This window comes from Oncorhynchus mykiss, chromosome 29 (genome assembly GCF_057628025.1).
Source record: "Oncorhynchus mykiss isolate SJ-2025 chromosome 29, ASM5762802v1, whole genome shotgun sequence".
NCBI classification, from domain to species: Eukaryota; Metazoa; Chordata; class Actinopteri; order Salmoniformes; family Salmonidae; genus Oncorhynchus; species Oncorhynchus mykiss.
Genome location: NC_143050.1, coordinates 43,095,382 through 43,119,185, shown reverse-complemented (window position 1 = coordinate 43,119,185; position 23,804 = coordinate 43,095,382). Strand labels below are relative to the sequence as shown.

Here is a 23,804-nt window from a genome sequence, read left to right as displayed (position 1 = left end):
TTGTGAAGATCCAGCTGAAAATGTTCCGTTTGCGGTGGGAATCCGGTGGGAATCCGGTGGGAATCCGGTGGGAATCCGGGGATAAAAATAATAGGTCCGTTATGCTCTGGTTAGAGTCGCGTTGTTCGAACTGGCGAGAGCTTTCCGAGCTAAAGGTTAGCTGATGGGTTGCTGACTGATAGCTGGTAGTTAGCTGGCTAGCTTCAGTTGAGGGGTTCCGGATCCGAAGTAAATATAAATACTTTAGAGAAAAAAAAGCAGATCCACGCTACATTGGGTGAGGCGGGTTGCAGGAGAGTATTTAGAAGTTGAGGTTTAGCAAAATGTTTTAAAATATATGCGAAGAAAAATATGTAAAAAAACGATATATACGATAAAACTATATATACAAGGGACACGACACGACAAGACGTCTGACTGCTACGCCATCTTGGATTCAATCTCCAATAAGTATAAGGGAAGGATCTAGTGGTACCGTCATATTAGTGACCTGTGATAAAAATCTGAATAATGTCTTTCCAATAATTGCTTAGTTTAGGGCAGGACAAAAACGTATGCATAAGTGTGCACCCCCTTTTACACCTTGGGCAGAATTTGGAATATTTAGAATTGATCTTATTAAATTGCATCAACTTGTGCCTTGTGTTAAATAAAATACGCTGAGCATCTAAAAAGAGCTTTCCACATTTCTCATCCTCAAAAACTAAGGGTCATCATGCCACTTCATGCAAGCCTCCACTGCTTCATCGTTCCCCAACAGAGCTTGAAGACTAGAGTACATGTACCCACCCCTTTCCTCTCCAGCCACAGTTTATCAGTTATAGGTTTACTCATGGGCTGAATCCTACCTCCCTACTGAGTGGCCATATAGTGCCTAACCTGTAGGTACTTGAAGAAATGAGTTTGAGGTAACTGAAAATGAGATGCCAGTTGTTGAAAGGATAGTAGTTCACCTTCTCTATACAAATGACCAAATGTTTTAATTCCTTTGTTGAACCAAGAAAATTTAATACAATCTCTCAGGGCTTTGGGTAAGACGGGGTTATTTTAGAAAAGTGTTTGTTCATATATAGATCTATGCCCTTCTGTTTGTTTAAGGACTTCAATCCATATATTTAAAGTGTTTTTAAGGGTTGTTTATGAGACCAAGCAAAGTTATAGGTGAGCTAATATAAGGTTAGATGCCAATGTAGCAGTGGTCAGACACTCTTCCTCTGTCTGTCTCCATGAGGGTGAACTTGTTGTTGTATTTTGCCAAACCCCCACTGCCATTAAACTGAGATGACCAGAAATAGAACTGGAAGTCAGGTAGAGTGAGTCCTCCTTCTGAGTATGGTTTACATAAAGTTGTGAGTTTCACTCTCGGGGGGTTCCCTTTCCACAGAAATGAAGAAACCTTCCTATTAAGTTGTTTGAAAAAAACTTTGGGAACAGGAAAGGGCAAGGTTTGAAAAAGGTACAGGAATTTTGGTAATATATTCCTCTTTACAAAATTGACCAGCCCAATAAGAGAAATTGGTAAATCCCGCCATCTATCCAATTCTTCCCCAACCATTTTGAGAAGTGGAGTATAGTTCAGTTGATATGCCTTAATAATTTCAGAAGGAATTTGCAATCCAAGATATGTCATTTTCTGAAGTCTCAAATAAAACTGCTGGTCTAAGATTGGGTTCTGCTTAGCTTCCCTGTTAAAAGGCATAATTCTACTCTTCAATAGGTTTATTGTATATCCTGAAAAGGTCACATATTCTTTCAGGATGTCAACTAATGCTCGGAGTGGGATTTCTGGTTTAGTGCGGTAAAGCAAAATGTCATCAGCATATAGCGAGACCAGATGTTCACGCCCACCTATACGAACACCATGGATGGATGAGATCTAAAAGCTTCTGCCAGTGGTTCTGTAGCCAAAAAAAGGAGAGGACAACGGGACAACCCTGTCTCGTGCCACGTGATAGCGAGAACTGTGAGGAAACATTTCCATTAGTCGGGGTCAGAGCTACTGGACATTGGTACAGTAATCTAATCAGACCTACATACTTAGGTCCAATATTCATCCTCTATAAAACCTCAAACAGGTAGTTCCATTCTATGCGGTAAAAAGCTTTTTCCGGAATCTAATGAAGCCGCCACTACAGGTTCTTGGTCATTCTCTACATAACGCATAATATTAAATAATCTTCTGATATTATCAGGTTTCTTACAAAGCCTGTTTGGTCCATATCAACCAAGTCAGGAGGAACCTTATCTGGTCTAAGAGCTATGAGTTTTGCAAGAATGTAAGTGTTCAATAGAGATAAACAAAGCAGAGGATCTTTTCCAGGTTTTAACAAAACTGTGATCAGTGCCTTTTCAAGTGTGTCTGGGAGCTTTTCTGTCTCTATGGCATAATTAAACATACTGCAAAGAGGCTCAATTAGTTTGGGTAAAGAGGATCGAAAGAATTCAATAGGGAATCCGTCTAACCCTGGTGATTTTCCCCCAGCAGTGTTGAAAATGGATTCCCTAATTTCCTCGGAAGTAATCTCTTTCTCCAAGTGCTCTCTATCCTCATCAGTTAAAGTTTGTAAATGGAGTTCAAAAACTCATACATTGTGGCAGGGGCATCCCCTTCAGACTTGTACAATGTTTCATAAAACTCCCTAAAGACTAGATTAATTTCCTCAGGACTGTGAACAACTGTATTATTGGGTAGCTTAATAGAGCTAATAACTCTACTAGCTTCCTCTCGTCTTATCTGCCAAGCAAGAAACTTTCCTGCTTCATCTCCATGTTCATTGTAGTTTTGCTTTGTTCTCCTGAGAGCATTTTCCACTTTGTGGGTCGTCAGGGTGTTAAATTCCAATCGCTTTGAGTCTAATTTCTGTAGAATTGAGTAGTCAAATGTTATGCTATGTTCATTTTCGAGATCTCTAATTTCTTCTCCAATGAACCTACTTGAGCCTTATACATCTTACGAGCACCTGAACTAGGGTATATTATTTTCCCCCTCGGATATGCAAGGAGAGCCTCCCATAATATTAGGGGGGAGGCAGAGTTGTTATTGGTGCTAAAAAAAAATGTTGATATGAGTGTTAAGAAATGTTAAAAATGTGGGATTCATTAGTAAGTATGTGCCAAACTTCCATCTTCTTGAGGGAGGTTGTGTTTTACTGACGGGCAGTGAAGCCAGCAGGGCAGAATGATCTGATATACAGTGCCTTGCGAAAGTATTCGCCCCCCTTGAACTTTGCGACCTTTTGCCACATTTCAGGCTTCAAACATAAAGATATAAAACTGTATTTTTTTGTGAAGAATCAACAACAAGTGGGACACAATCATGAAGTGGAACGACATTTATTGGATATTTCAAACTTTTTTAACAAATCAAAAACTGAAAAATTGGGCATGCAAAATTATTCAGCCCCCTTAAGTTAATACTTTGTAGCGCCACCTTTTGCTGCGATTACAGCTGTAAGTCGCTTGGGGTATGTCTCTGTCAGTTTTGCACATCGAGAGACTGAAATTTTTTCCCATTCCTCCTTGCAAAACAGCTCGAGCTCAGTGAGGTTGGATGGAGAGCATTTGTGAACAGTAGTTTTCAGTTCTTTCCACAGATTCTCGATTGGATTCAGGTCTGGACTTTGACTTGGCCATTCTAACACCTGGATATGTTTATTTTTGAACCATTCCATTGTAGATTTTGCTTTATGTTTTGGATCATTGTCTTATTGGAAGACAAATCTCCGTCCCAGTCTCAGGTCTTTTGCAGACTCCATCAGGTTTTCTTCCAGAATGGTCCTGTATTTGGCTCCATCCATCTTCCCATCAATTTTAACCATCTTCCCTGTCCCTGCTGAAGAAAAGCAGGCCCAAACCATGATGCTGCCACCACCATGTTTGACAGTGGGGATGGTGTGTTCAGCTGTGTTGCTTTTACGCCAAACATGACGTTTTGCATTGTTGCCAAAAAGTTCAATTTTGGTTTCATCTGACCAGAGCACCTTCTTCCACATGTTTGGTGTGTCTCCCAGGTGTCTTGTGGCAAACTTTAAACAACACTTTTTATGGATATCTTTAAGAAATGGCTTTCTTCTTGCCACTCTTCCATAAAGGCCAGATTTGTGCAATATACGACTGATTGTTGTCCTATGGACAGAGTCTCCCACCTCAGCTGTAGATCTCTGCAGTTCATCCAGAGTGATCATGGGCCTCTTGGCTGCATCTCTGATCAGTCTTCTCCTTGTATGAGCTGAAAGTTTAGAGGGACGGCCAGGTCTTGGTAGATTTGCAGTGATCTGATACTCCTTCCATTTCAATATTATCGCTTGCACAGTGCTTCTTGGGATGTTTAAAGCTTGGGAAATATTTTTGTATCCAAATCCGGCTTTAAACTTCTTCACAACAGTATCTCGGACTTGCCTGGTGTGTTCCTTGTTCTTCATGATGCTCTCTGCGCTTTTAACGGACCTCTGAGACTATCACAGTGCAGGTGCATTTATACGGAGACTTGATTACACACAGGTGGATTGTATTTATCATCATTAGTCATTTAGGTCAACATTGGATCATTCAGAGATCCTCACTGAACTTCTGGAGAGAGTTTGCTGCACTGAAAGTAAAGGGGCTGAATAATTTTGCACGCCCAATTTTTCAGTTTTTGATTTGTTAAAAAAGTTTGAAATATCCAATAAATGTCGTTCCACTTCATGATTGTGTCCCACTTGTTGGTGATTCTTCACAAAAAAGTACAGTTTTATATCTTTATGTTTGAAGCCTGAAATGTGGCAAAAGGTCGCAAAGTTCAAGGGGGCCGAATACTTTCGCAATGCACTGTATGTTGAAGAGGGTGGGGCGTAAGCTGCATCCCTGTCTCACCCACTGGGCCTGTGGAAAGAAATGTGTGTTTTCTGCCTATTTTAACCGCACATTTGTTGTTTGTGTACAGGGATTTTATAATGTTGTATGTTTTCCACCCAACACTACTTTCCATCAATTTGTACAGCAGGCCCTCATGCCAAATTGAGTCCCCAAAAAATATTTGTTGTTTGTTTACCGTTTTCCAATTTTCCCAGAAGTGGTTAGATGCTAAGGATTCTTCAATTACATTGAGCTGATTTCTGTTGTGCAAATCCTTCTTTTTCCCCTAGTGTATATTTCTGTATTGTTTTAGTTATTCACCGTAGTGAAGGCTCAGGTTTTCTGGGTCTCTATGTTTTTGTTTGGATAGGTTTACAAATGTCCTTAGGTTTTTACATTCTTCCTCAAACCATTTGTCATTGTTAATTGTCTTAAGTTGTCTGCTTGACATTTTCAAATTTGATAGGGAAGTTGAGAGGTTAAATATACTGTTTAGGTTTTCTACTGCCAAGTCTACACCATCACTATTACAGTGAAACCTTTTGTCCAGGAAATTGTCTAGAAGGTATTGAGTTTGTTGTTGCCTAATTGTTTTTCCTAACATTACTTTCCTTTCATCTTTAGGATTTCTTAATATTATTCAGTTCCTTTGGCTTTGATGCCTCATGACTGAGCATAGCTCTGTTCAAGTAGAGTGGGATCTTGCTGTGATCTGATAAGGGTGTCAGTGGACTGACTGTGAACGCTCTGAGAGACTCTGGGTTGAGGTCAGTGGACTGACTGTGAACGCTCTGAGAGACTCTGGGTTGAGGTCAGTGGACTGGCTGTGAACGCTCTGAGAGACTCTGGGTTGAGGTCAGTGGGCTGACTGTGAATGCTCTGAGAGACTCTGGGTTGAGGTCAGTGGACTGACTGTGAATGCTCTGAGAGACTCTGGGTTGAGGTCAGTGGACTGACTGTGAACGCTCTGAGAGACTCTGGGTTGAGGTCAGTGGGCTGACTGTGAATGCTCTGAGAGACTCTGGGTTGAGGTCAGTGGACTGACTGTGAATGCTCTGAGAGACTCTGGGTTGAGGTCAGTGGACTGGCTGTGAATGCTCTAAGAGACTCTGGGTGGAGGTCAGTGGGCTGACTGTGAATGCTCTGAGAGACTCTGGGTGGAGGTCAGTGGGCTGACTGTGAATGCTCTGAGAGACTCTGGGTTGAGGTCAGTGGACTGACTGTGAATGCTCTGAGAGACTCTGGGTTGAGGTCAGTGGACTGACTGTGCATGCTCTGAGAGACTCTGGGTTGAGGTCAGTGGACTGACTGTGAACGCTCTAAGAGACTCTGGGTTGAGGTCAGTGGGCTGACTGTGAACGCTCTAAGAGACTCTGGGTTGAGGTCAGTGGGCTGACTGTGAATGCTCTGAGAGACTCTGGGTGGAGGTCAGTGGACTGGCTGTGAACGCTCTAAGAGACTCTGGGTGGAGGTCAGTGGGCTGACTGTGAATGCTCTGAGAGACTCTGGGTGGAGGTCAGTGGACTGACTGTGAATGCTCTGAGAGACTCTGGGTTGAGGTCAGTGGACTGACTGTGAATGCTCTGAGAGACTCTGGGTTGAGGTCAGTGGGCTGACTGTGAATGCTCTGAGAGACTCTGGGTTGAGGTCAGTGGACTGACTGTGAATGCTCTGAGAGACTCTGGGTTGAGGTCAGTGGGCTGACTGTGAATGCTCTGAGAGACTCTGGGTTGAGGTCAGTGATAAAGTAGTTACAGTACTACTGCCAAGAGATGAGCTATAGGTCTACCTGCAGTAGGAATCCCCTCGAAGCCTACCATTGACTATGTTCATACCCAGTGTCCGACAGACCTGCAGGAGTTGTGACCCGTTTTTGTTGGTTATGTTGTTGCAGTGTCTAGGGGGCATGTGGGGGCCCTCTAATTTGTGGACAGTCTGCACATAGCCTGTCTTTTCTTGGGAGCCAAGTCTTGTCTACGGCGGCCTCTCAATAGCAAGGCTATGCTCACTGAGTCTGTACATAGTCAAAGCTGTTTAAGGCCAAATAGCATTCTAGTTTGCTGTGATGTCTTGTTAATTCTTTCCAATGTGTCAAGATTCTATCTCAAATCATATCAAATCAATATTTGTCACATGCGCCGAATACAATAGGTTACCGTGAAATGCTTACTTACAAGCCCAATAGTGCACTTCAAGAAAGAGTTAAGAAAATGTTTACCAAATAAACGAAAGTAAAAAATAATAAAAAGTAACATAACAATAACGAGGCTATATACACGAGGCTATATACACGAGGCTATATACACGAGGCTATATACACGAGGCTATATACACGAGGCTATATACACGAGGCTATATACACGAGGCTATATACAGGTGGTACCGGTACCGAGTCAATGTGTACATGTAGGTAGGGGTGAAGTGACGACAGATAATAGACAGCGAGTAGCAGCATTGGAGGGGGGGGGGTTGTCAAAGTAAATAGTCCGGTGGCCATTTAATGAATTGTTCAGCAGTCTTATGGCTTGGGGGTAGAAGCTGTTAAGGAGCCTTTTGGTCCTAGTGCGGTAGCAGAGAGAACAGTCAATGATTAGGGTGACTGGAGTCTGACCATTTTTTGGGGCTTTCCTCTGACACTGCCTAGTAATTCAAGTCCTGGATGGCAGGAATCTGGGCCGCACGCACTACCCTCTGTAGCGCCTTACGGTCAGATGCCGAGCAGTTGCCATACCAGGCGAGGATGCAAACGGTCAGGATGCTCTCGATGGTGCAGCTGTAAAACTTTTTGAGGATCTGGGGACCCCTGACAAATATTTTCAGTCTCCTGAGAGGGGAAAGGTGTTGTCGTGCCCTCTTCACGACTGTCTTGGTGTGTTTGGACCATGATAGATCGTTGGTGATGTGGACACCAAGGAACTTAACTCTCTACCCGCTCCACTACAGCCCTGTCGATGTTGATGGGAGCCTGTTCGGCCTGTCTTTTTGTTTTCTCAATATTTGTTGGGTTTAATTGTGTTGCTGTCCTGAGGCTCTCTGTAGGTGATGGCTTTATTGGTTGGTTGTATAATTTAACATCTCTTTTCTGGATTTTGATAATTAGCAGGTATCGACCTAATTCTGCTCTGCATACATTATTTGGTGTTTGACGTTGTACACCAAGGATATTTTTTGCAGAATTCTGCATGCATGGTGCTGCATGCATGGTGTTTGTCCCATTTTGTGAATTCTTGGTTGACCTCACAACCATAAAGGGCAATGGGTGCTATAATTGATTCAAGTATTTTTAGCCAGATCCTAATTGGTATGTCAAATTTGATTTCCTTTTGATGGCGTAGAAGGCCCTTCTTGCCTTGTCTCTCAGATCGTACACAGCTTTGTGGAAGTTACCTGTGGCACTGATGTTTAGGGTGAGGTATGTATAGTTTTTTGTGTTCTCTCTCTCTCTCTCTCTCTCTCTCTCTCTCTCTCTCACTCTCACACACACACACACACACACACACACACACACACACACACACACACACACACACACACACACACACACACACACACACACACACACACACACACACTTATCCCGTGCTTGAAGAAGAGAAGGTGTGTGTGCGACGTTGGGGGGGAAGGGAGGTTGACGTCAAGGTTGTCTGTGAGGAACAGAGGGGGTCAGTCAGGACAGAAATTGTAGTAGGACAGTAGGATGACGTTGCCCCTAGACACTGATCTAAGGTCAGTGTTACGGTCCCCTATAATTATTAAGTGCAGGATTTGGGGAGGGTAAGCTGATCCTAGATCTGTGCCCAGGGGACAACTTATAATGCAAAACTGCCCATAGATTTGTTTCTAAGGGCAAATCCTCCTCTCAGTTTAGAGAGACGGAAGTCAAATTTGTCACAGGGGGAATCTGATTAGTGGAGAGCCCAGCAGCCCATTGGCCCTTTCTTCTATGTGTGAGAGCTGCTTCCTGTCGATCTGTCCACACACTGACACATGGTATATGGAGCTAACCCCCCACTCTTCCCTCCTTCTTCCTCCTCCTCCCTCTCACACCCCCCCCCCCCCCCCCCCTCCACCCCACCCTCCTTTGTTTGCTAATAAGGGCATGTTTGTGTGGGTAGGGGGGGGCTAGGAGCAATTTGGACATAAAACTGACCTCCTAAGTGACAATGGGGAACTTTATCCTAGGCCGTATCATAGCTTACACAGCCTAAAGTAACGGAGATACTGACCCATACTGCACAGCAGGGAGGTGGTAGTAGTAGAACACGTTATCATCCTGAACAGGGAAAGTGTTTTTCCAGAATCATCCACAACCCTCTCTCTCTCTCTCTCTCTCTCTCACACACACACACCAGAGTCGTGTGATTAATGACAAACTCAGTGAGCCAGTTAACTTCCCTGCTCTGCTTCACAGAAACAGTTTGACAGAGGACAGGAGAAGAGAGAGGAAGAGGAGGGGAGAAAAGGGTGCAAGAGAGGAGGGGAGGTGTCCCGACAGCTATGTGCGTGCTGTGTCACTCTTTCAGTTGATTCACAGGCCAAACGCTGCCTTCTCTGATTAGGCTCTATCTACCCAGCCTGCCTGGGGAAAAACACACGTACTACCAACACACACACACACCATCAACTCTCTCAGTGACTCACCAACTGCTACACAACCAACACACACCACACAATACAATACACCAGAGCACTAACAGCTGGTAGAGCAGGCAGGCCTTGCAGTTGCCCATGTTGAACTTCTCTCCTCTAACCATCACATCTGCTTAGACCAGACAGAAAGGTTCATATAAATAACCTGTCTAGTAGGATGACTTGGGGTGAGGTATACAGCGCTCTGTGTGTGTGTGTGTGTGTGTGTGTGTGTGTGTGTGTGTGTGTGTGTGTGTGTGTGTGTGTGTGTGTGTGTGTGTGTGTGTGTGTGTGTGTGTGTGTGTGTGTGTGTGTGTTCACACACTCTGAGACACTGAGCATCTGTTCCGGTCCTGTTCAGCCAGGCTCCTTCTCTCTGAATGTCTGTCGTTCGTCTGTAATTGGGATTGTGTGAGCAGGCTTTGACACAATCAAACCCTTGTGAGGAAGTGTGCGTTAGAGAATGTGAGGGAGTGTGTGTGTGTGTGTGTGTGCGTGAGGCCATATGTGTGTGATTATGTATGTATCGTGCACGTGTGCGTCAGGCACTCAGGATCTAATGGCACAGCTGATTCCTAGGCAGGACGAGAGGAATGTTTGTCTGTCCAGGCCTCCCACGTTAAAATAGCACCCGCTGCCCTGTCAGCACACACACAGACCTGCACAGATGCTCCAACAGCTGCCCTCACTCCAGATTTACAAACAGAGAAAGAGAGAGAGATAGAGAAGGGAAAGAAGCAGTGTGAGAAAGAAGGAAGAAAAAGAAGCAAATGCATGTGTGAGAGAGAGTAAAGAGATGGATAAAGAGGGCGCGAGACATGATAGGCCCAGAGAACAGAGGAAGAGACCAATGCAGTGGAGGGGGAGTCAGGTTACCCCTACTATAGACTTCCTCCTGCTTCACGTGACAGAGCTCACCCTCCTCTCCTAAGCCGACATGGCACATACTTTCACCAAATATCTAGGTCAAATAGGGGAGAGGCATTGTGCTGTGAGGTGTTGCTTGATCTGTTTTTTTTAAAACCAGGTTTGCTGGTCATTTGAGCAATATGAGATGGAAGGGAATAGCTCTATATAATGCTACACTCTGATCCGAGACCTGTGGTTAAGCATGTCATCCCTAGTTTAATTGGATCTGATGGAGGTCTGATGGTTCATAGATTATACAAATCTACAGATACTTTGCTGTTGATAATGATCCTATCATCAGTGCAGACCTATCTCAAACACACATTTATTTAGACATGCATTCTAATTCCTATTTCTACATTTACCTTGTGTTGTGTTGAGGTGAATGTTTAGGCTGGAGATGTGAGTCTGTTTTCCTAAGAGCTCTTTCATTGACTGATGAAAAGATGGTATTGATATGGTACAACAGCTGAGTACACGTCTACAACAGCTGCTGTGTCACGACTGAGATTCTGCTGGGGAGAAGACTGGAGACCACATCTTCACTAAATTGGCTGTGAGACTAATACATACCATTGTGTTTGGTATCTCAAAGTGCAACAACAAAAAAGTGGCAAAGAATCCACACACACATTCTTAGCATCGTAAAGCAATTGGATTACTAGGTACGTTAAATGCCTAACTCAATTGAGCCAGTACTTTTTTATTTATTTTTATTTAACTAGGCAAGTCAGTTCAAAACAACTTCTTATTTACAATAACGGCCTACCCCAGCCAAACCCTGGGCCAATTGCACACCACCCTATGGGACTCCCAATCACGGCCGAATGTGATACAGCCTGGATACGAACCAGGGACTGTAGGGATGGATGCCTCTTGCACTGAGATGCAGTGCCTTAGACCGCTGTGCCAATCGGGACCCCCAGTTTGCTTTTCCATGTACTTACAGTACACTATTTAGTAGTCTTTCCCAAGTACAAAAATAAAACCTAATTGCCTTGATGACAACAGGCAACATAATTAATGGCACAAGTTAAACTGAAGGCAACTTCAAGCTCAGAGTTTAGAATGTGTCATATGAAGGCTCCTACACGTCTATCCAACTAGTCCACAGCCAACAAACTACCGGTGATGCGTTGGGCAGTCCCCCCCCATCTCAGACCAATTGCCCTTGGCCGGTTCCACATGTTAAATGGGGAACAACTATGAGAAACGGAGACCGACTGGGACTACACACTGTGCCAATTATTCCAACTGGCTGTAGTTTGATAGATGTGTAGGAGCCTAATAACTAATACTTAAAGGAACACTTGGGAGGATGAAGTGTCTGCCCGTTTCAACCTAAGAGTAAGTGAAAATGGAGAACTATGTACTCCCTTTCAGCAGGTACTGGTTGTGTTGGAGTGGGGAGTGGGGAGGAGGGAGTGGGGAGGAGGGAAGAGGGAGAGAAAGAGGTTTTTTAAAAGTATACAATCACAATATCTGTTGCATTAATATATTTTTTTAATCACAGAAGTGTTATTTATTTCACTCTCTGGGAGAAAATCAACAAATGAAAGTGAGAATAAACAAAGAAAAAAACATGGACAATTCGGTCGCGTCCCAGCTATGTTTCATAAGCCTGCGTTATACTTCTATAGTTCATATTCTTCTCCTTTTCTTTAAGGTAAAAAATATTGTAAGTAAATATTGTATTTTTATCATCTCACTTATAAGCACCATTTTCTTTCAATATAGTTATCTTTGTAAACCATTCATCCTGTTGTTACTGTCCAGAGGCGTAGTGTGACGTCGGTGGTGTGGCAGTGCTGATGCCTGGGCTGAGACAGAGTGTTGGCACCTTATCATTGATGCCCTACACACTCTTGGCTGGCTGGGTGACAGTAGTAGTAGCAGCTCCTCTGGATTTCACCCAGTGATCAATTCCAATGGCCATATCAGAAGGCTCCCGTGGTGTGTGGGTAAAGGCGTCCGTCCGCATGCTTTCCACCCAAAACAGTTTGCGCATATATTATGATGAAATTGATGTTTTTGTTCATTTTGGCCTATGGCAAGGGTTTTTCAGCTGTTCGTGCACAGTATGTCATTAATTTAGATGTTTTTGCAGAGATGTTTTTACATCTAAGACATCTGGTGCAGTATTTCCCCCCCAAAAAATTGGCATTAAAACGATTAGTCTTTCGTTGAATGAAAACAATCACTTAATTGAAAAATCCCTACTGTTGTCCAATCTGTCAAAAATGTCAACATTTTGGCATAATATATGTGCAAACTGTTCTGAAGTGGGAAGCAGGCTCCTGAGGGATGGGACGCACACAGTAGGAAGAGACTGTCCTTTCTGGTTGCCAATTGGTTAATAGGCCTGCCACTCTCTTGATACCAGGCCACATTGTTGTGGGAGGTGACACACTGCTCTGCTCCCATCTGACAAGATAAAATTAAGTTACTTTCAAATAAAATAAGTCCCAGGAAACAGACCATGTAAATAATGCCAGGCATTTATATGTAAAAACAACAAAAGCATTCACTCATCTGCCATGTTTAGGCCTACAGTATTTGTATGGAGGGTGACATGACACTGTGAGCTAACTACGTTAGCACAAGTCTCCAATTTAGTCTCAGAGGCCTTCAGATAAGCCTGCAGATACAGTTATTCTCTCCGTAACGTTTCTCATCATAATTGTCTGTTAAAGGCCCTGCTATGGCACAGCCAATGTGATATAGCTTCCCCCCATCGATTAACACACCAAATATTAACCTACAGAAAAATGACAATTGTTCTAGACATTCCTTTCTACTACTTTCACTAAAAGGTACTTGTAAGGTAACACACACTGCCACATAGGAGAGAGCTAGAACAGGGATACAATGGATGCTGGTTCTCTCCTTACAAGGAGCAATGGAAATAATAGCTGCATTAATGGATTCAACTCCTTACTCTTAAATATATATCTATATTTTAAAGGAAACATTATAAAGATTTAATTGGCTTCTTATATTGTTATGAAAACCAAGTTGCTGGTTTTGGGGATATTTCTTTATTTTTTTACAAAACATAATTTCATTTCTTTTTTTTTAACCCATGAGAAAGGTCTCATTTTAGACACTCTTTGCCCCATAACTTTCATTAAACTCCAGGTTTTAATAATACATCAATAATGGTTCCAATGTCAAACGTACTTTTTATGCCACGATATTTTTTTGTATTAAAGTTCGATTCCTCATGCACTTAAATCTGTCATTTCTGCCACATATAATATTTCAAATCTCACTGTGTGAACTGAACTCTATCAGCTGTTTCAACTCATCAGTCATCATCCACCTCTCCCTCCGACTCCTCTTTCCTCTCATACATTTTATCCCGCTGTCGCTCCTGGATCTCTTTCATTTCCTCGGCGTACCGGCTGAAAGCACCTCCGAACTTTCCCCATGCTTTGAACGGGATGGTGATAGAGTTCCTGTAGCTCGGTTTGACCTCGCTCACTCGCAGGAACACGCCGTATTTGTTTGACCCGACGTCAAAAAAGAACCGTTTAGAGTCCACCATGATGGATGTGCCCTCAGGAAGCTCCCCATAGCCCCCAACCGCCGTTCCACAGGCCAATTCCTCGTCGTCTCCACCATAATCATCTATAAGCTTTGCAAGGGCGTCTCTAAACTCTATTAAGCCTTGGGCCGGAAGGGCTATGGTCTGACCAGCCTGCATACCTCCTCCCGGCCCACCTACTCCGTACCCGGGCCCTCGGTTGACCGTCTGTCGGATCCGCAAGAACCTCCCCCGCTGGTTCTCCTTCAGATCAAGGTAGTATTTACGGTTCTCCCGGACCAAGAACTCGCTCTTCAAGGCTCGCCTGGGCCCACCGTCCTCTCCGACCGAGGACTGTGCGATCTGCTCCGGGCTGCTAGGCCCCAGTTGGGCGTAGTGCTCTATGAAATCCCCCAGGTGATCGCGAAACTCCGCCGCAACTGACATGGACAGGGTCAGGCGACTTTTGGAGCCCCCGGCCCCCACCTCGGCAATTTTGATGAACCTGCCCTTGTTGTTCTGCTTGACATCCAGGTAGAAGCGCTTGTTCTGGATGTCCAGGCGCTTGGACGCCAGCTCCTGCGTCTCCTGCTCTCTCTGGAAGGGCTGGTGCCCGCTCCCACCTCCCCCTCCGCGGCTGCTGCCACCGCGCTCGCTCCCACTGTCACCATCCGCCATCTTCAGCACCGCCAGCCAGCTTCTCCCGCTTGTGAGTATCGCCCTCTCCGCGTGCACACCCCCTTCATGGTCACCACCAAAACCCTCCCCGAGCGCTCCCACATTGGCCTTGGGTCTGTCAATCACGCCAGGTTCAACGAGTTTGTTTTCTCATTGGTCGTTTTCCGCTGGCTATCACGCCTACGTCTTAACATTCATACATGTCATTGGTTTAGATGTAGGTTCTGTTGACGTAAATATCGTGGACCACATCACCGTCCAATCAACGGGCCACAATATTGTTACAACAATTTTTACTATGGAGTACCAATACATTGTAGGAGATCCTTTTCTCTGCAGTTGCTATATCATTTAAGGCAAACTGGGCAAGCGTTAAATTCTAGACTGGGGAATACTACATACATAAAAGTAGTAATAAAAGCAACTCCTTATGTCATAACAATGTCACAAAAGAGCACTCATTTACACTGAGATTAATACATTTAACCTTGCACCTTTTCATGAACCTAATTTCCTCAAGTAGGCTACTATGGTTCTAAAATACTTAGCCATGTGACTCCTAATATTTTCCCTGTCACCCAGATATGAATGTGAATATTTGATGTTGCTATTAATTCCACCACAGTGGTGCCCATCACACCAATCATCCCATCAATCAGTCAGACAGTGTCGTAGCAAATTCAGAGGGGTTCTGATTCAGAGGCAAGCATCTTACCAAGATCGCTACACTATATACCACTCCTTCACTATCTCACTTCTGACACCAGTGGAGCGAATTCAGTGATGGGTTGGTTGAGACTCGAACCCAGGGCCCAGTTTTAAAAAATTAATTTAGTCCAGTTTTTTAAAATCCTGTGCTGTGTTAAATTCTGTTCCCCCTTCAGATGTTGTCTGCCTCGTCTTTTATGCAGTTTAAGAATCATAGGGGTGCTCAAACCAAATTGACATTTCATTTCCTACGGAGGTGCCCTGATTTGTTATGCCCACCAATCCAGTTCCAACCCATTTCAAATCACAGCTCACCAAAGCTGCACCGAAAGCAGGGGGAGATTCGTTCCACCACTGAGGTGTCCTGACTGGTTTGTTGGAACATTGCTGTGGGGACTTGCTTCCATTCAGCCACAAGGGCATTAGTGAGGTTGGGCACTGATGTTGGGCGATTAGGCGTTCCAATTCATCCCAAAGGTGTTCGATGGGGTTGAGGTCAGGGCTCTGTGCAGGCCAGTCAAGTTCATCAATCTCGAAAAAACATTTCTGTATGGACCTCGATTTGTGCACGGGGGCATTGTCATGCTGAAACAGGAAAGAGCCTTCCCCAAACTGTTAACTCAAAGTTGAAGCACATAATTGTCTAAAATGATTTCCCTATCTGGAACTAAGGGGCCTAGCCCGAACTGTGAAAAACAGCCCCAGACCATTATTCCTCCTCCACCAAACTTTACAGTTGGCACTGTGCGTTCGGGCAGGTAGCATTCTCCTGGCATCCGCCAAACCCAGATTCGTCCGTCTGACTGCCAGATGGTGAAGTGTGATTCATCACTCCAGAGAACTCGTTTCCACTGCTCCAGGGTCCAATGGCAGCAAGCTTTACACCACTCCAGCTGACTCTTGGTATTTGCGCATGGTGATCTTAGCCTTGTGTGCAGTTTTGAACTCAGTAGTGAGTGTTGCAACCAAGGATAGAAGATTTTTCACTAGCTATGCGCTTCAGCACTTGGTGGTCCCACTTTGCAGATGAGCCGCTGTTGCTCCTAGACGATTCCACTTGACAATAACAGCACTTACAGTTGACCAGGACAGCTCTAGCAGGGCAGAAATTTGACAAACTGACTTGTGGGAAAGGTGACATGCCAAGACGGTACCATTGCATGGCTGTGTGCTCGAATCTATACACCTGTCAGCAACGGGTTTGGCTGAAATAGTCGAATCCACAAAATTGAAGGGGTGTCCACATACTTTTGTATATATAGTGCATATTATTATATTATGAACAGTAGGGACGCCCTAAGCATCACGAATAGCACGGACCGCAGTAGTATTTCTCTGGCATTTATACTATCACAAAGCGTCCAATCCAGTTGCAGAGACTACCTACACTGTACAAACACTATTGCAATTGGTTGAAAAGACTGTTCGAACCAATAAACAGAGACGCTATTGGTTGGCTCTGAAAGCTCTCCCCATTCATTCGCTTGCCTTTTTTGCTCTTCGGGTTTATTGGTTTTCTCGGTTTGGAAATACAACAGGGAAAACTCAACGGCGACATGGTAACGAGTTTTAAAAAAATATGTATTTTATGTACGTTGTCTGTATTATAGGACAGATGATCGTAAATGTCATTACATTTTAGCACTGATATGCTAAACTGGCTAGTAAGAGTAACTAGGATTCACGACTGCAGCTTGTTCCGTGCGAAATAGGACGTCGACGAACACTCGAAAACTAACGAAAGAGTGCCATCTAGCTACATCTACGCCACCTGGCTTACGACCGACTTGCTTGTCATGCTTTTTCAAACATAACGTATATTAGATAAATATAAGTCCCGTCTCTTTCTGATGTAATATTCCAACATATTCGTAAAGTTTGGATTGTTAATTGAAGTACCTAGCTACGGTAACTAACGTTAGTTGCCATCTCCTTACCTTAGCACTGTTAGCTAACTACAGTAACGTTAATACTACCTGCTGTGGTAGCAAGCTACAAATGTACCAATATGTATTTCAGTTTTAGCGAGATACCTAAACCATTCTTCCTTCGTATTTGTATTGTAGTTAGCTATAGAAAGGCATATTTAGGCTTTTTTAGTTTTCTAAATTGTAGTGAATTGTCTTAGCGAGAACTCAAATGACAGTTTGCCAGTTACATAGCAAACGTTATGAATCGGAAATTGTCCTTTATCTTTCAGTTGGTGGAGAGACGTGTGTGTGATGAATCAGATTATTGTAATGACCAGCTGCATGTGCCTTCGGTTTGCTTGAAGTTACATTTACATTTTAGCTAGTCATTTGGCAGACGCTCTTATCCAGAGCGACTTACAGGAACAATTTTTAAGTGCCTTGCTCAAGGGGATTCGAACCAGGGACCTTCCGGTTACTGGTCCAATGCTCTTAACCACTAGGCAACAAAAATAAATTGGAGATTTTTAGTGTACTAATCATTTTTCTTTTGTACACCTACACCATCTTGCATCTCCTTCAGCTTGGTCACAGTTATACATCGCTTTGAGAAGAAAAAAGTGAAAGAAAACACATTTAATCACATTCATGCATCAGCCATTTAACTGAATCTCGTTGTCACTTTCCAGGCAGGAGGAAAAGCTGGAAAGGACAGTGGCAAAGCCAAGGCGAAGGCTGTGTCTCGCTCCCAAAGGGCTGGACTCCAGGCATGTACCTACATCTCTTTTCCCCAGGGTTTCTCTGTTGTATCAGTCACAAGTGAATCCTGCAACACAGATAAATGGGCAACTTCTACCTATAGCATTTATGACTGTGTGTTGTAGTTCCCGGTGGGTCGTATCCACAGACACCTGAAGACCCGAACCACCAGCCACGGCAGAGTGGGAGCCACCGCAGCAGTATACAGCGCCGCCATCTTGGAGTACCTCACGGCTGAGGTGAAAAGTTTTTATGTAACCATTTATTTATATATTTTTAAGGAGGCTCATTGAGGGCTCTGATGGAGGTCAATCAAGCAGGTTTTTACTCCAACCCTACCCTAATGGGCAAAGACTGAGACTATTGTTGTGTCACTCTCAGGTGTTGGAGTTGGCAGGGAATGCCTCCAAGGATCTGAAGGTGAAGCGTATCACTCCGCGTCACTTACAGTTGGCCATCCGCGGAGACGAGGAATTGGACTCACTCATCAAGGCCACCATCGCTGGAGGAGGTGAGTTTTAAACTCTTAGATTGGATTCATGTATTGGTCTTCCAGGAACTGTGTTTTACATTACAAACACCTCTTCACCTACCAATGTGTAGCAATAGCATCACACATTCATAATGTTCCTTTCACTCCCTCCTGCAGGTGTAATTCCTCACATCCACAAGTCTCTGATTGGAAAGAAGGGCCAGCAGAAGACTGCATAGAGGAAGTGACCTCACACCACCAGGAATTGTATTTTATTTATTTAACTAGGCAAGTCCAGAAGGAAAGGGGAGCCATATTGATTTTGTTTTGCATATTTGTTTGGGTAATTTTGTAACCGTAGTTGTAGTCTTTGAGGTATGTGTTGGTTTGTACTGTTTTAAAGGTGAAAGGTGGGGTGTTTAGGGAAGTTTTAAGATTTTTTTTCTGACAAGAAACTTGTACATTTTGTACATAGACCAACAAATGCTGAAGTTCTTGTCATGTTCTGAAAAAGTTTGAGTTGATTGGATATAGCTCCAAAAGTGTTTTATACTTACAAAGTTTAAAAATCTTTTAAACAACCTGTGTCTGTTATTTTAGTCATAAAGTGATTTCTTATTTAGCTTTGACCTTGCTTATCTTCAGAGATACAGTAGTTCTGAGATGATTTCATTGTATTCCATGGAGACAGAAGGTTGTCATTTTGTGGAGGGAAAGGAAAATTGGACAGAATTGTTTGATTTTATTTAACTAGGCAAGCCTGTTAAGAACAAACTCTTATTTACAATGATGGCCAAAGCTGGGCCAATTCTGCACCGCCCTATGGGACTCTCAATCACAGCCGGATGTGATACAGCCTGGTTTCAAACCATTGACTGTAGTGGATGCTCTTTGCACTGAGATGCAGTGCCTTAGACTGCTGCGCCACTCAGGAGCCCAATGAAGTCCATTTGGGTGTATCGCTTGTTCTGAAAAATCGATTACATTTTTCACCACAAGTTCATGTGTGAACCATCTTTCTCTCTTTTACGGATTGTGTGAGTTAGCTGCGTACTGACTCATCCACACAGTATGACCAAGTTCTTTGTCGGGCACTAGGTGGCCATTTGTAAACTGGTCGGAGCTATTGAGGTGTTTGAAATGACTACAACAAAAACAGTCCATATTCTGGCAATGGGATTGTTTTTCATTTTATTTTCACACAATACTTACAAATATATAAATCAAGTGGAAGAACTGAGATTATCTGATTTATAATGTAATTGGGGGAAAAAAACCTTCATTTTATCCACACTTTTATACAGCTGCCACATGACTTGAAACCGATCCAATAAAACTAACAATTTTATACTTAAATAGAAATTACAGTATGACAAAAGGAGAGCAGAAACACATTCATTATTGCTCTCTACCCTGAGTGGATAACTTTCTCTATAGTCAATACATTAGATGATAAGTGGAAGCCAGTGAAAATGTATTGGGATGTGTCTCACTAGTCTAAAGTAGTTTCCTTAAAACCACTTTAGACTATTGAGATATCATCCAAAAGTTTTAATACTGGTGAGTGTACGGCTGGTAGGACCCAGTAGTGGGCATCACCAGGCCTGGGAGGCTGGAGTACTGGTAGAAAGAGTCCAGGGGGAGGCTGGGTAGGGCTGGACTGGCTGTGGATGAGCTGTAGTGTGGGTGGAGGTATGGGGTGGCAGCGCCCCCCTCTGCTGCATGATGGGGTTGGTAGGCATGTAGCTCGGGGTAGTGCAGGAGGTGAGAGGCTACTTTAGCCTGGCACGCTTGGGCAAGAGCGTCCTGGACCATCCTCTTCATCCTCATACGCCTGTTCTGGAACCAGTTACGGATCTGAGGAGAAACAGACAGGCGTTTTAGACACAGCGATCAAAGAAACCTTTGATAACCATTGCAATAGAGTCCCTATATGTATTTTTGTCTGCATTGCCTACCTGTTTGTCTGAGAGGTTGAGTTTCTTGCAGAGCTCAACCTTGTCCCGAGTTCCCAGGTAAGCGTTCCTCTTGAAGGCCCTCTCCAGACTGTTGATCTGCTCCGCTGTGTAGGCTGTACGTGGCCGCCTCCCCGTAGGGGGCGAAGAGGAGACATCCAGGGGGGTGGTTGGGGAGAGGGATCGCCCGCCCTCACTCTCGTACCCTGACGTTTCCCCCTCTGTTCCACTAATGAAGCCAGTCTCAGCCACTACTGAAGAAAGAGGGAGAAGTGATTCCAAATCCATCCATATGCTACATCGTAGTGGTTTCCAAGACTTTTGTGTTCTCTGAACCTTTCAAACACAACCATGTCTCCAGACATCGACTCAGTCTGAAGTGAGTCCTAACTATAGAGCTTTCAGCACTATAAGAGCAAAATCAGATGTAGCTATTTCTAAAGAATTCTGTTAATTCAATCAACACATAGCTCAAAACACACCCACAAACAACAGACACACTATTTAAATGAATGTATGGTTCCCATGTAAACTCAGATCCTGAGTTGATTTGAGGGAGAGTGAACCTACCTTGGTGCTTGTGGTGGAGGGGGCTACTCCTCTTAGCGGTCTCAGTGCCTGCCAGGCTGGGATTGCTGCGTAGGATCAGCCCATGTCCTCTCCTCACCTTGTTCTCTGTCTGGTTCTCTTTATTCTTAGGTTTCGGTCGGCAGTAGAACCCAGGCAAACTCTCGGGGTGGGTCCCAGAGGTGCTGGTGGGTCCAGCCGCAACGGATGTCCAGGAAGAGGAGGGAGGTGAGGGGCTCGTGCTGCCCGATGCCCGACTACTCTGGGCCAGCCACTCAATGGAGAAATGTCCCCTCATGTTTGGATGATGGAAATATCCAACAAAATTAACCAAAATCCTGTTGTTGGGGTGGAGAAACTTGTCCTTTGGATGGATAGAATCTAATGCATCTTATCCTTCAGGTTCCAGAAATGCAGACAAAGTTCTCAGAGCTGGGTAAGTTTAGGTAAGAGTGTGTGTGAGTGTGTTCTTCTCTCTCAGTGGGTCATTGTCCTGATAAATGGAGTAATGATCTGAGTCTCAGCAGTAGAGGCAGTATTTATGCAGGGCATACCTCCTCATTTTACAACTCACTCAGCCCAGGATCAAAGAACACATCCTTCCCTCCCTTCTTCCCTCCCTCCTTCAGTTTTCACAACTGCAGAAATTAAGACGTCTCAATCGGCCTGAATGAGGCCATTACCCGCTGGCTCCAGTGAGTCTGGAGAGCCTCTCCCCCACACACAGTCACATCCTTGCTGTCCTCACCTCCTCTCTCAATCAGGGTTGTGCTCAATTCGAATGTAATTAAGTGATTTGAATTTGAAATTCAGAAATGTAAAAATGTTTTAAATAGCTTCCACTTTACAGTTTATTGAGAAGTCAATGAAAATAAATTCCCTTTTTTCAATTATAGATTTGTAACTGTTAGTTTACTTCCCAATTGAACCCGCTGCTCTCAATATAGCCCTGTGTGCGCGTGTGTGTGTGTGAGAGAGCTCATTACTTCATCCTATTCATGTATTCTCAAATAGCATTGCGTATTCACTTCCTTTAACATTACATATTTTCCTCCTGCTCCTCGGCTCTACCCATGGAATGAAAACAATATGAATATCATTAACTCTTCCAATAACACCTATTCTTGTGTATTTCGTAATATAAAATTACAGGATAATTTCATACATTCCATGATCTGTCCTGTTGATGCTACCCACATGAAAAAAATATTGTAGTGTATACACTATGGTAGGAATAGCATAGTAGTATTTTTTGCAGACTTTACTGTAGTATTTACATTATACTATAGTATAAATACTGTAGTGAAATTGTTTTTGCATATACTATAGTAATTACTGTAGCGTTTTTGCAGATTGTAATATACTTTAGTATTTACTGTAGTGTTTTTGGGGACATTACTAAAGTGTTTTTGTTTTATTATCTTTAACTTAGAAGTGGAGGGCTTTCTCCTTGAGGAAACCTACTGGAGAAATACTAAAATAGCAAATGTTCCATAATCTGTAGGTAGGTAGGTGACACTGGGTTCTGAATGGAGAGTTCAGCCGTCTGCTCTTTTCTATAACCATAGGGAACACAATACGGTCTATACTTAGCATGTAGGTTTCTCACTTATGGGTGGCACAAATTGGGATATAATGAAGGGTGGTATGGGCAGAGTATACAGTATTTTCTACATTGTGTAAATAATAGTGAAGACATCAAAACTATGAAATAACACATGGAATCATGTAGTAACCAAAAAGTGTTAAACAAATCAAAATATATTTTATATTTAGGTTCTTCAAAGTAGCCACCCTTTGCCAAATCAAAATATATTTTATATTTGAGGTTCTTCAAAGTAGCCACCCTTTGCCTTGATGACAGCTTTGCACACTCTTGGTATTCTCTCAACAAGATTCATGAGGAATGCTTTTCCAACAGTCTTGAAGGAGGTCCCACAAAGACACAGCGGTTGGAAACAACAATCTCAAATTTGGACTCATCAGAGCAAAGGACAGATTTCCACCATTTTAGTAGTCAATTGCTCATGTTTCTTGATCCAAGCAAGTGTCTTCTTCTTATTGGTGTAGTTTAGTAGCTGATTCTTTTCAGCAATTCGACCATGAAGGCCTGATTCACTCAGTCTCCTCTGAACAGTTGATGTTGAGATGTATCTGTTACTTGAACTCAGTGAAGCATTTATTTGGGCTGCAATCTGAGGTGCAGTTAACTATAAGGAACGTATCTTCTGCAGCAGAGGTAAATCTGGACTTTTACTAAATAGGCATATCTTCTGTATACCCCCCTACCTTGTCACAACTCAACTGATATGCTCAAATGCATTACGATGGAAAGAAATTCCACAAAATAACTTTTAACAAGGCACACCTGTTAATTTAAATGCATTCCAGGTTGAGAGAATGTCAAGAGTGTGGAAAGTAAAGGGTGGCTACTTTGAAGAATATCAAATATATTTAGATTTGTTTAACACTTTTTGGGTTACTACTTGATTCCACATGTGTTATTTCATAGTTTTGATGTCTTCACTATTATTCTACAATGTAGAAAATAGTGAAAATAAAGAAAAACCCTTGAATGAGTTGGTGTATCTAAACTTTTGACTGGTATTGTATGCAAATTAAATACTGTAGTATTTACTATAGTTATCAAAAAATGTTTTTGTTGTTTTTTGTGTGGATAATACTGTAATATATACTAAAGTATTCTACAGTATACACTCTAAAAAATAAAAAGGTTCCTGAAGTATCCTTTAGGGGTTATTCAAATTAAAACTGTGGGGGAACCCCTATAAGTTCTTCAACGAACCCCATTTAATGGATCCTCAAAGAACCTTTTGAAGAACCGTTGGGGGTTT

General features: G+C 43.2%; 3 protein-coding genes and 1 non-coding gene across 5 annotated transcripts; 1 reads left to right on the top strand and 3 right to left on the bottom strand.

Annotated features, from left to right (window-relative positions):
- Positions 1 to 11,859: 11,859 nt before the first annotated feature.
- LOC110509306 (transcriptional regulator protein Pur-beta) lies at positions 11,860 to 16,617 on the bottom strand. The gene has a single exon (XM_090227269.1). The coding sequence runs from the start codon at positions 14,576 to 14,578 to the stop codon at positions 13,682 to 13,684; it is 897 nt and encodes a 298-aa protein (XP_090083395.1). The 5' UTR covers positions 14,579 to 16,617; the 3' UTR covers positions 11,860 to 13,681.
- LOC110509554 (histone H2A.V) lies at positions 16,587 to 19,008 on the top strand. Of its 2 annotated transcripts, none has more exons than XM_021590494.3 (5): positions 16,587 to 16,845; positions 17,886 to 17,963; positions 18,081 to 18,194; positions 18,337 to 18,466; positions 18,605 to 19,008. In XM_021590494.3, exons 1-5 carry the CDS (start codon positions 16,843 to 16,845, stop codon positions 18,664 to 18,666), a joined length of 387 nt encoding a protein of 128 aa, XP_021446169.1. In that variant the 5' UTR covers positions 16,587 to 16,842; the 3' UTR covers positions 18,667 to 19,008. The 2 variants fall into 2 exon arrangements, with proteins under 2 accessions (XP_021446169.1, XP_036823252.1); XM_036967357.2 differs by having other exon boundaries at positions 18,081 to 18,209.
- Positions 19,009 to 19,978: 970 nt separating this feature from the next.
- LOC110509556 (uncharacterized) lies at positions 19,979 to 21,247 on the bottom strand. Its single transcript, XM_090226265.1, has 4 exons — positions 20,953 to 21,247; positions 20,774 to 20,789; positions 20,386 to 20,677; positions 19,979 to 20,284 (listed from the first exon to the last, which is right to left on the bottom strand). The coding sequence occupies exons 1-4, from the start codon at positions 21,245 to 21,247 to the stop codon at positions 19,979 to 19,981; spliced, it is 909 nt and encodes a 302-aa protein (XP_090082391.1).
- A 1,139-nt stretch (positions 21,248 to 22,386) lies between these two features.
- On the bottom strand, positions 22,387 to 22,441 carry LOC118945681 (U7 small nuclear RNA). The gene has a single exon (XR_005040796.1). It is a non-coding gene; the product is annotated as a U7 small nuclear RNA (small nuclear RNA).
- Between the last annotated feature and the right edge of the window lie 1,363 nt (positions 22,442 to 23,804).

Bases quoted from the DNA above. Each gene is read 5' to 3' on its own strand.
- LOC110509306 (XM_090227269.1), bottom strand. From the start codon at position 14,578: ATGGCGGATGGTGACAGTGGGAGCGAGCGCGGTGGCAGCAGCCGCGGA.
- LOC110509554 (XM_036967357.2), top strand. The intron at 17,964-18,080 runs GCATGTACCTAC...TGTGTGTTGTAG, and splicing joins CCCAAAGGGCTGGACTCCAG to TTCCCGGTGGGTCGTATCCA. The intron at 18,467-18,604 runs GTGAGTTTTAAA...TCCCTCCTGCAG, and splicing joins GGCCACCATCGCTGGAGGAG to GTGTAATTCCTCACATCCAC.
- LOC110509556 (XM_090226265.1), bottom strand. From the start codon at position 21,247: ATGAGGGGACATTTCTCCATTGAGTGGCTGGCCCAGAGTAGTCGGGCA. The intron at 20,285-20,385 runs GTAGGCAATGCA...GTTTCTCCTCAG, and splicing joins TCAACCTCTCAGACAAACAG to ATCCGTAACTGGTTCCAGAA.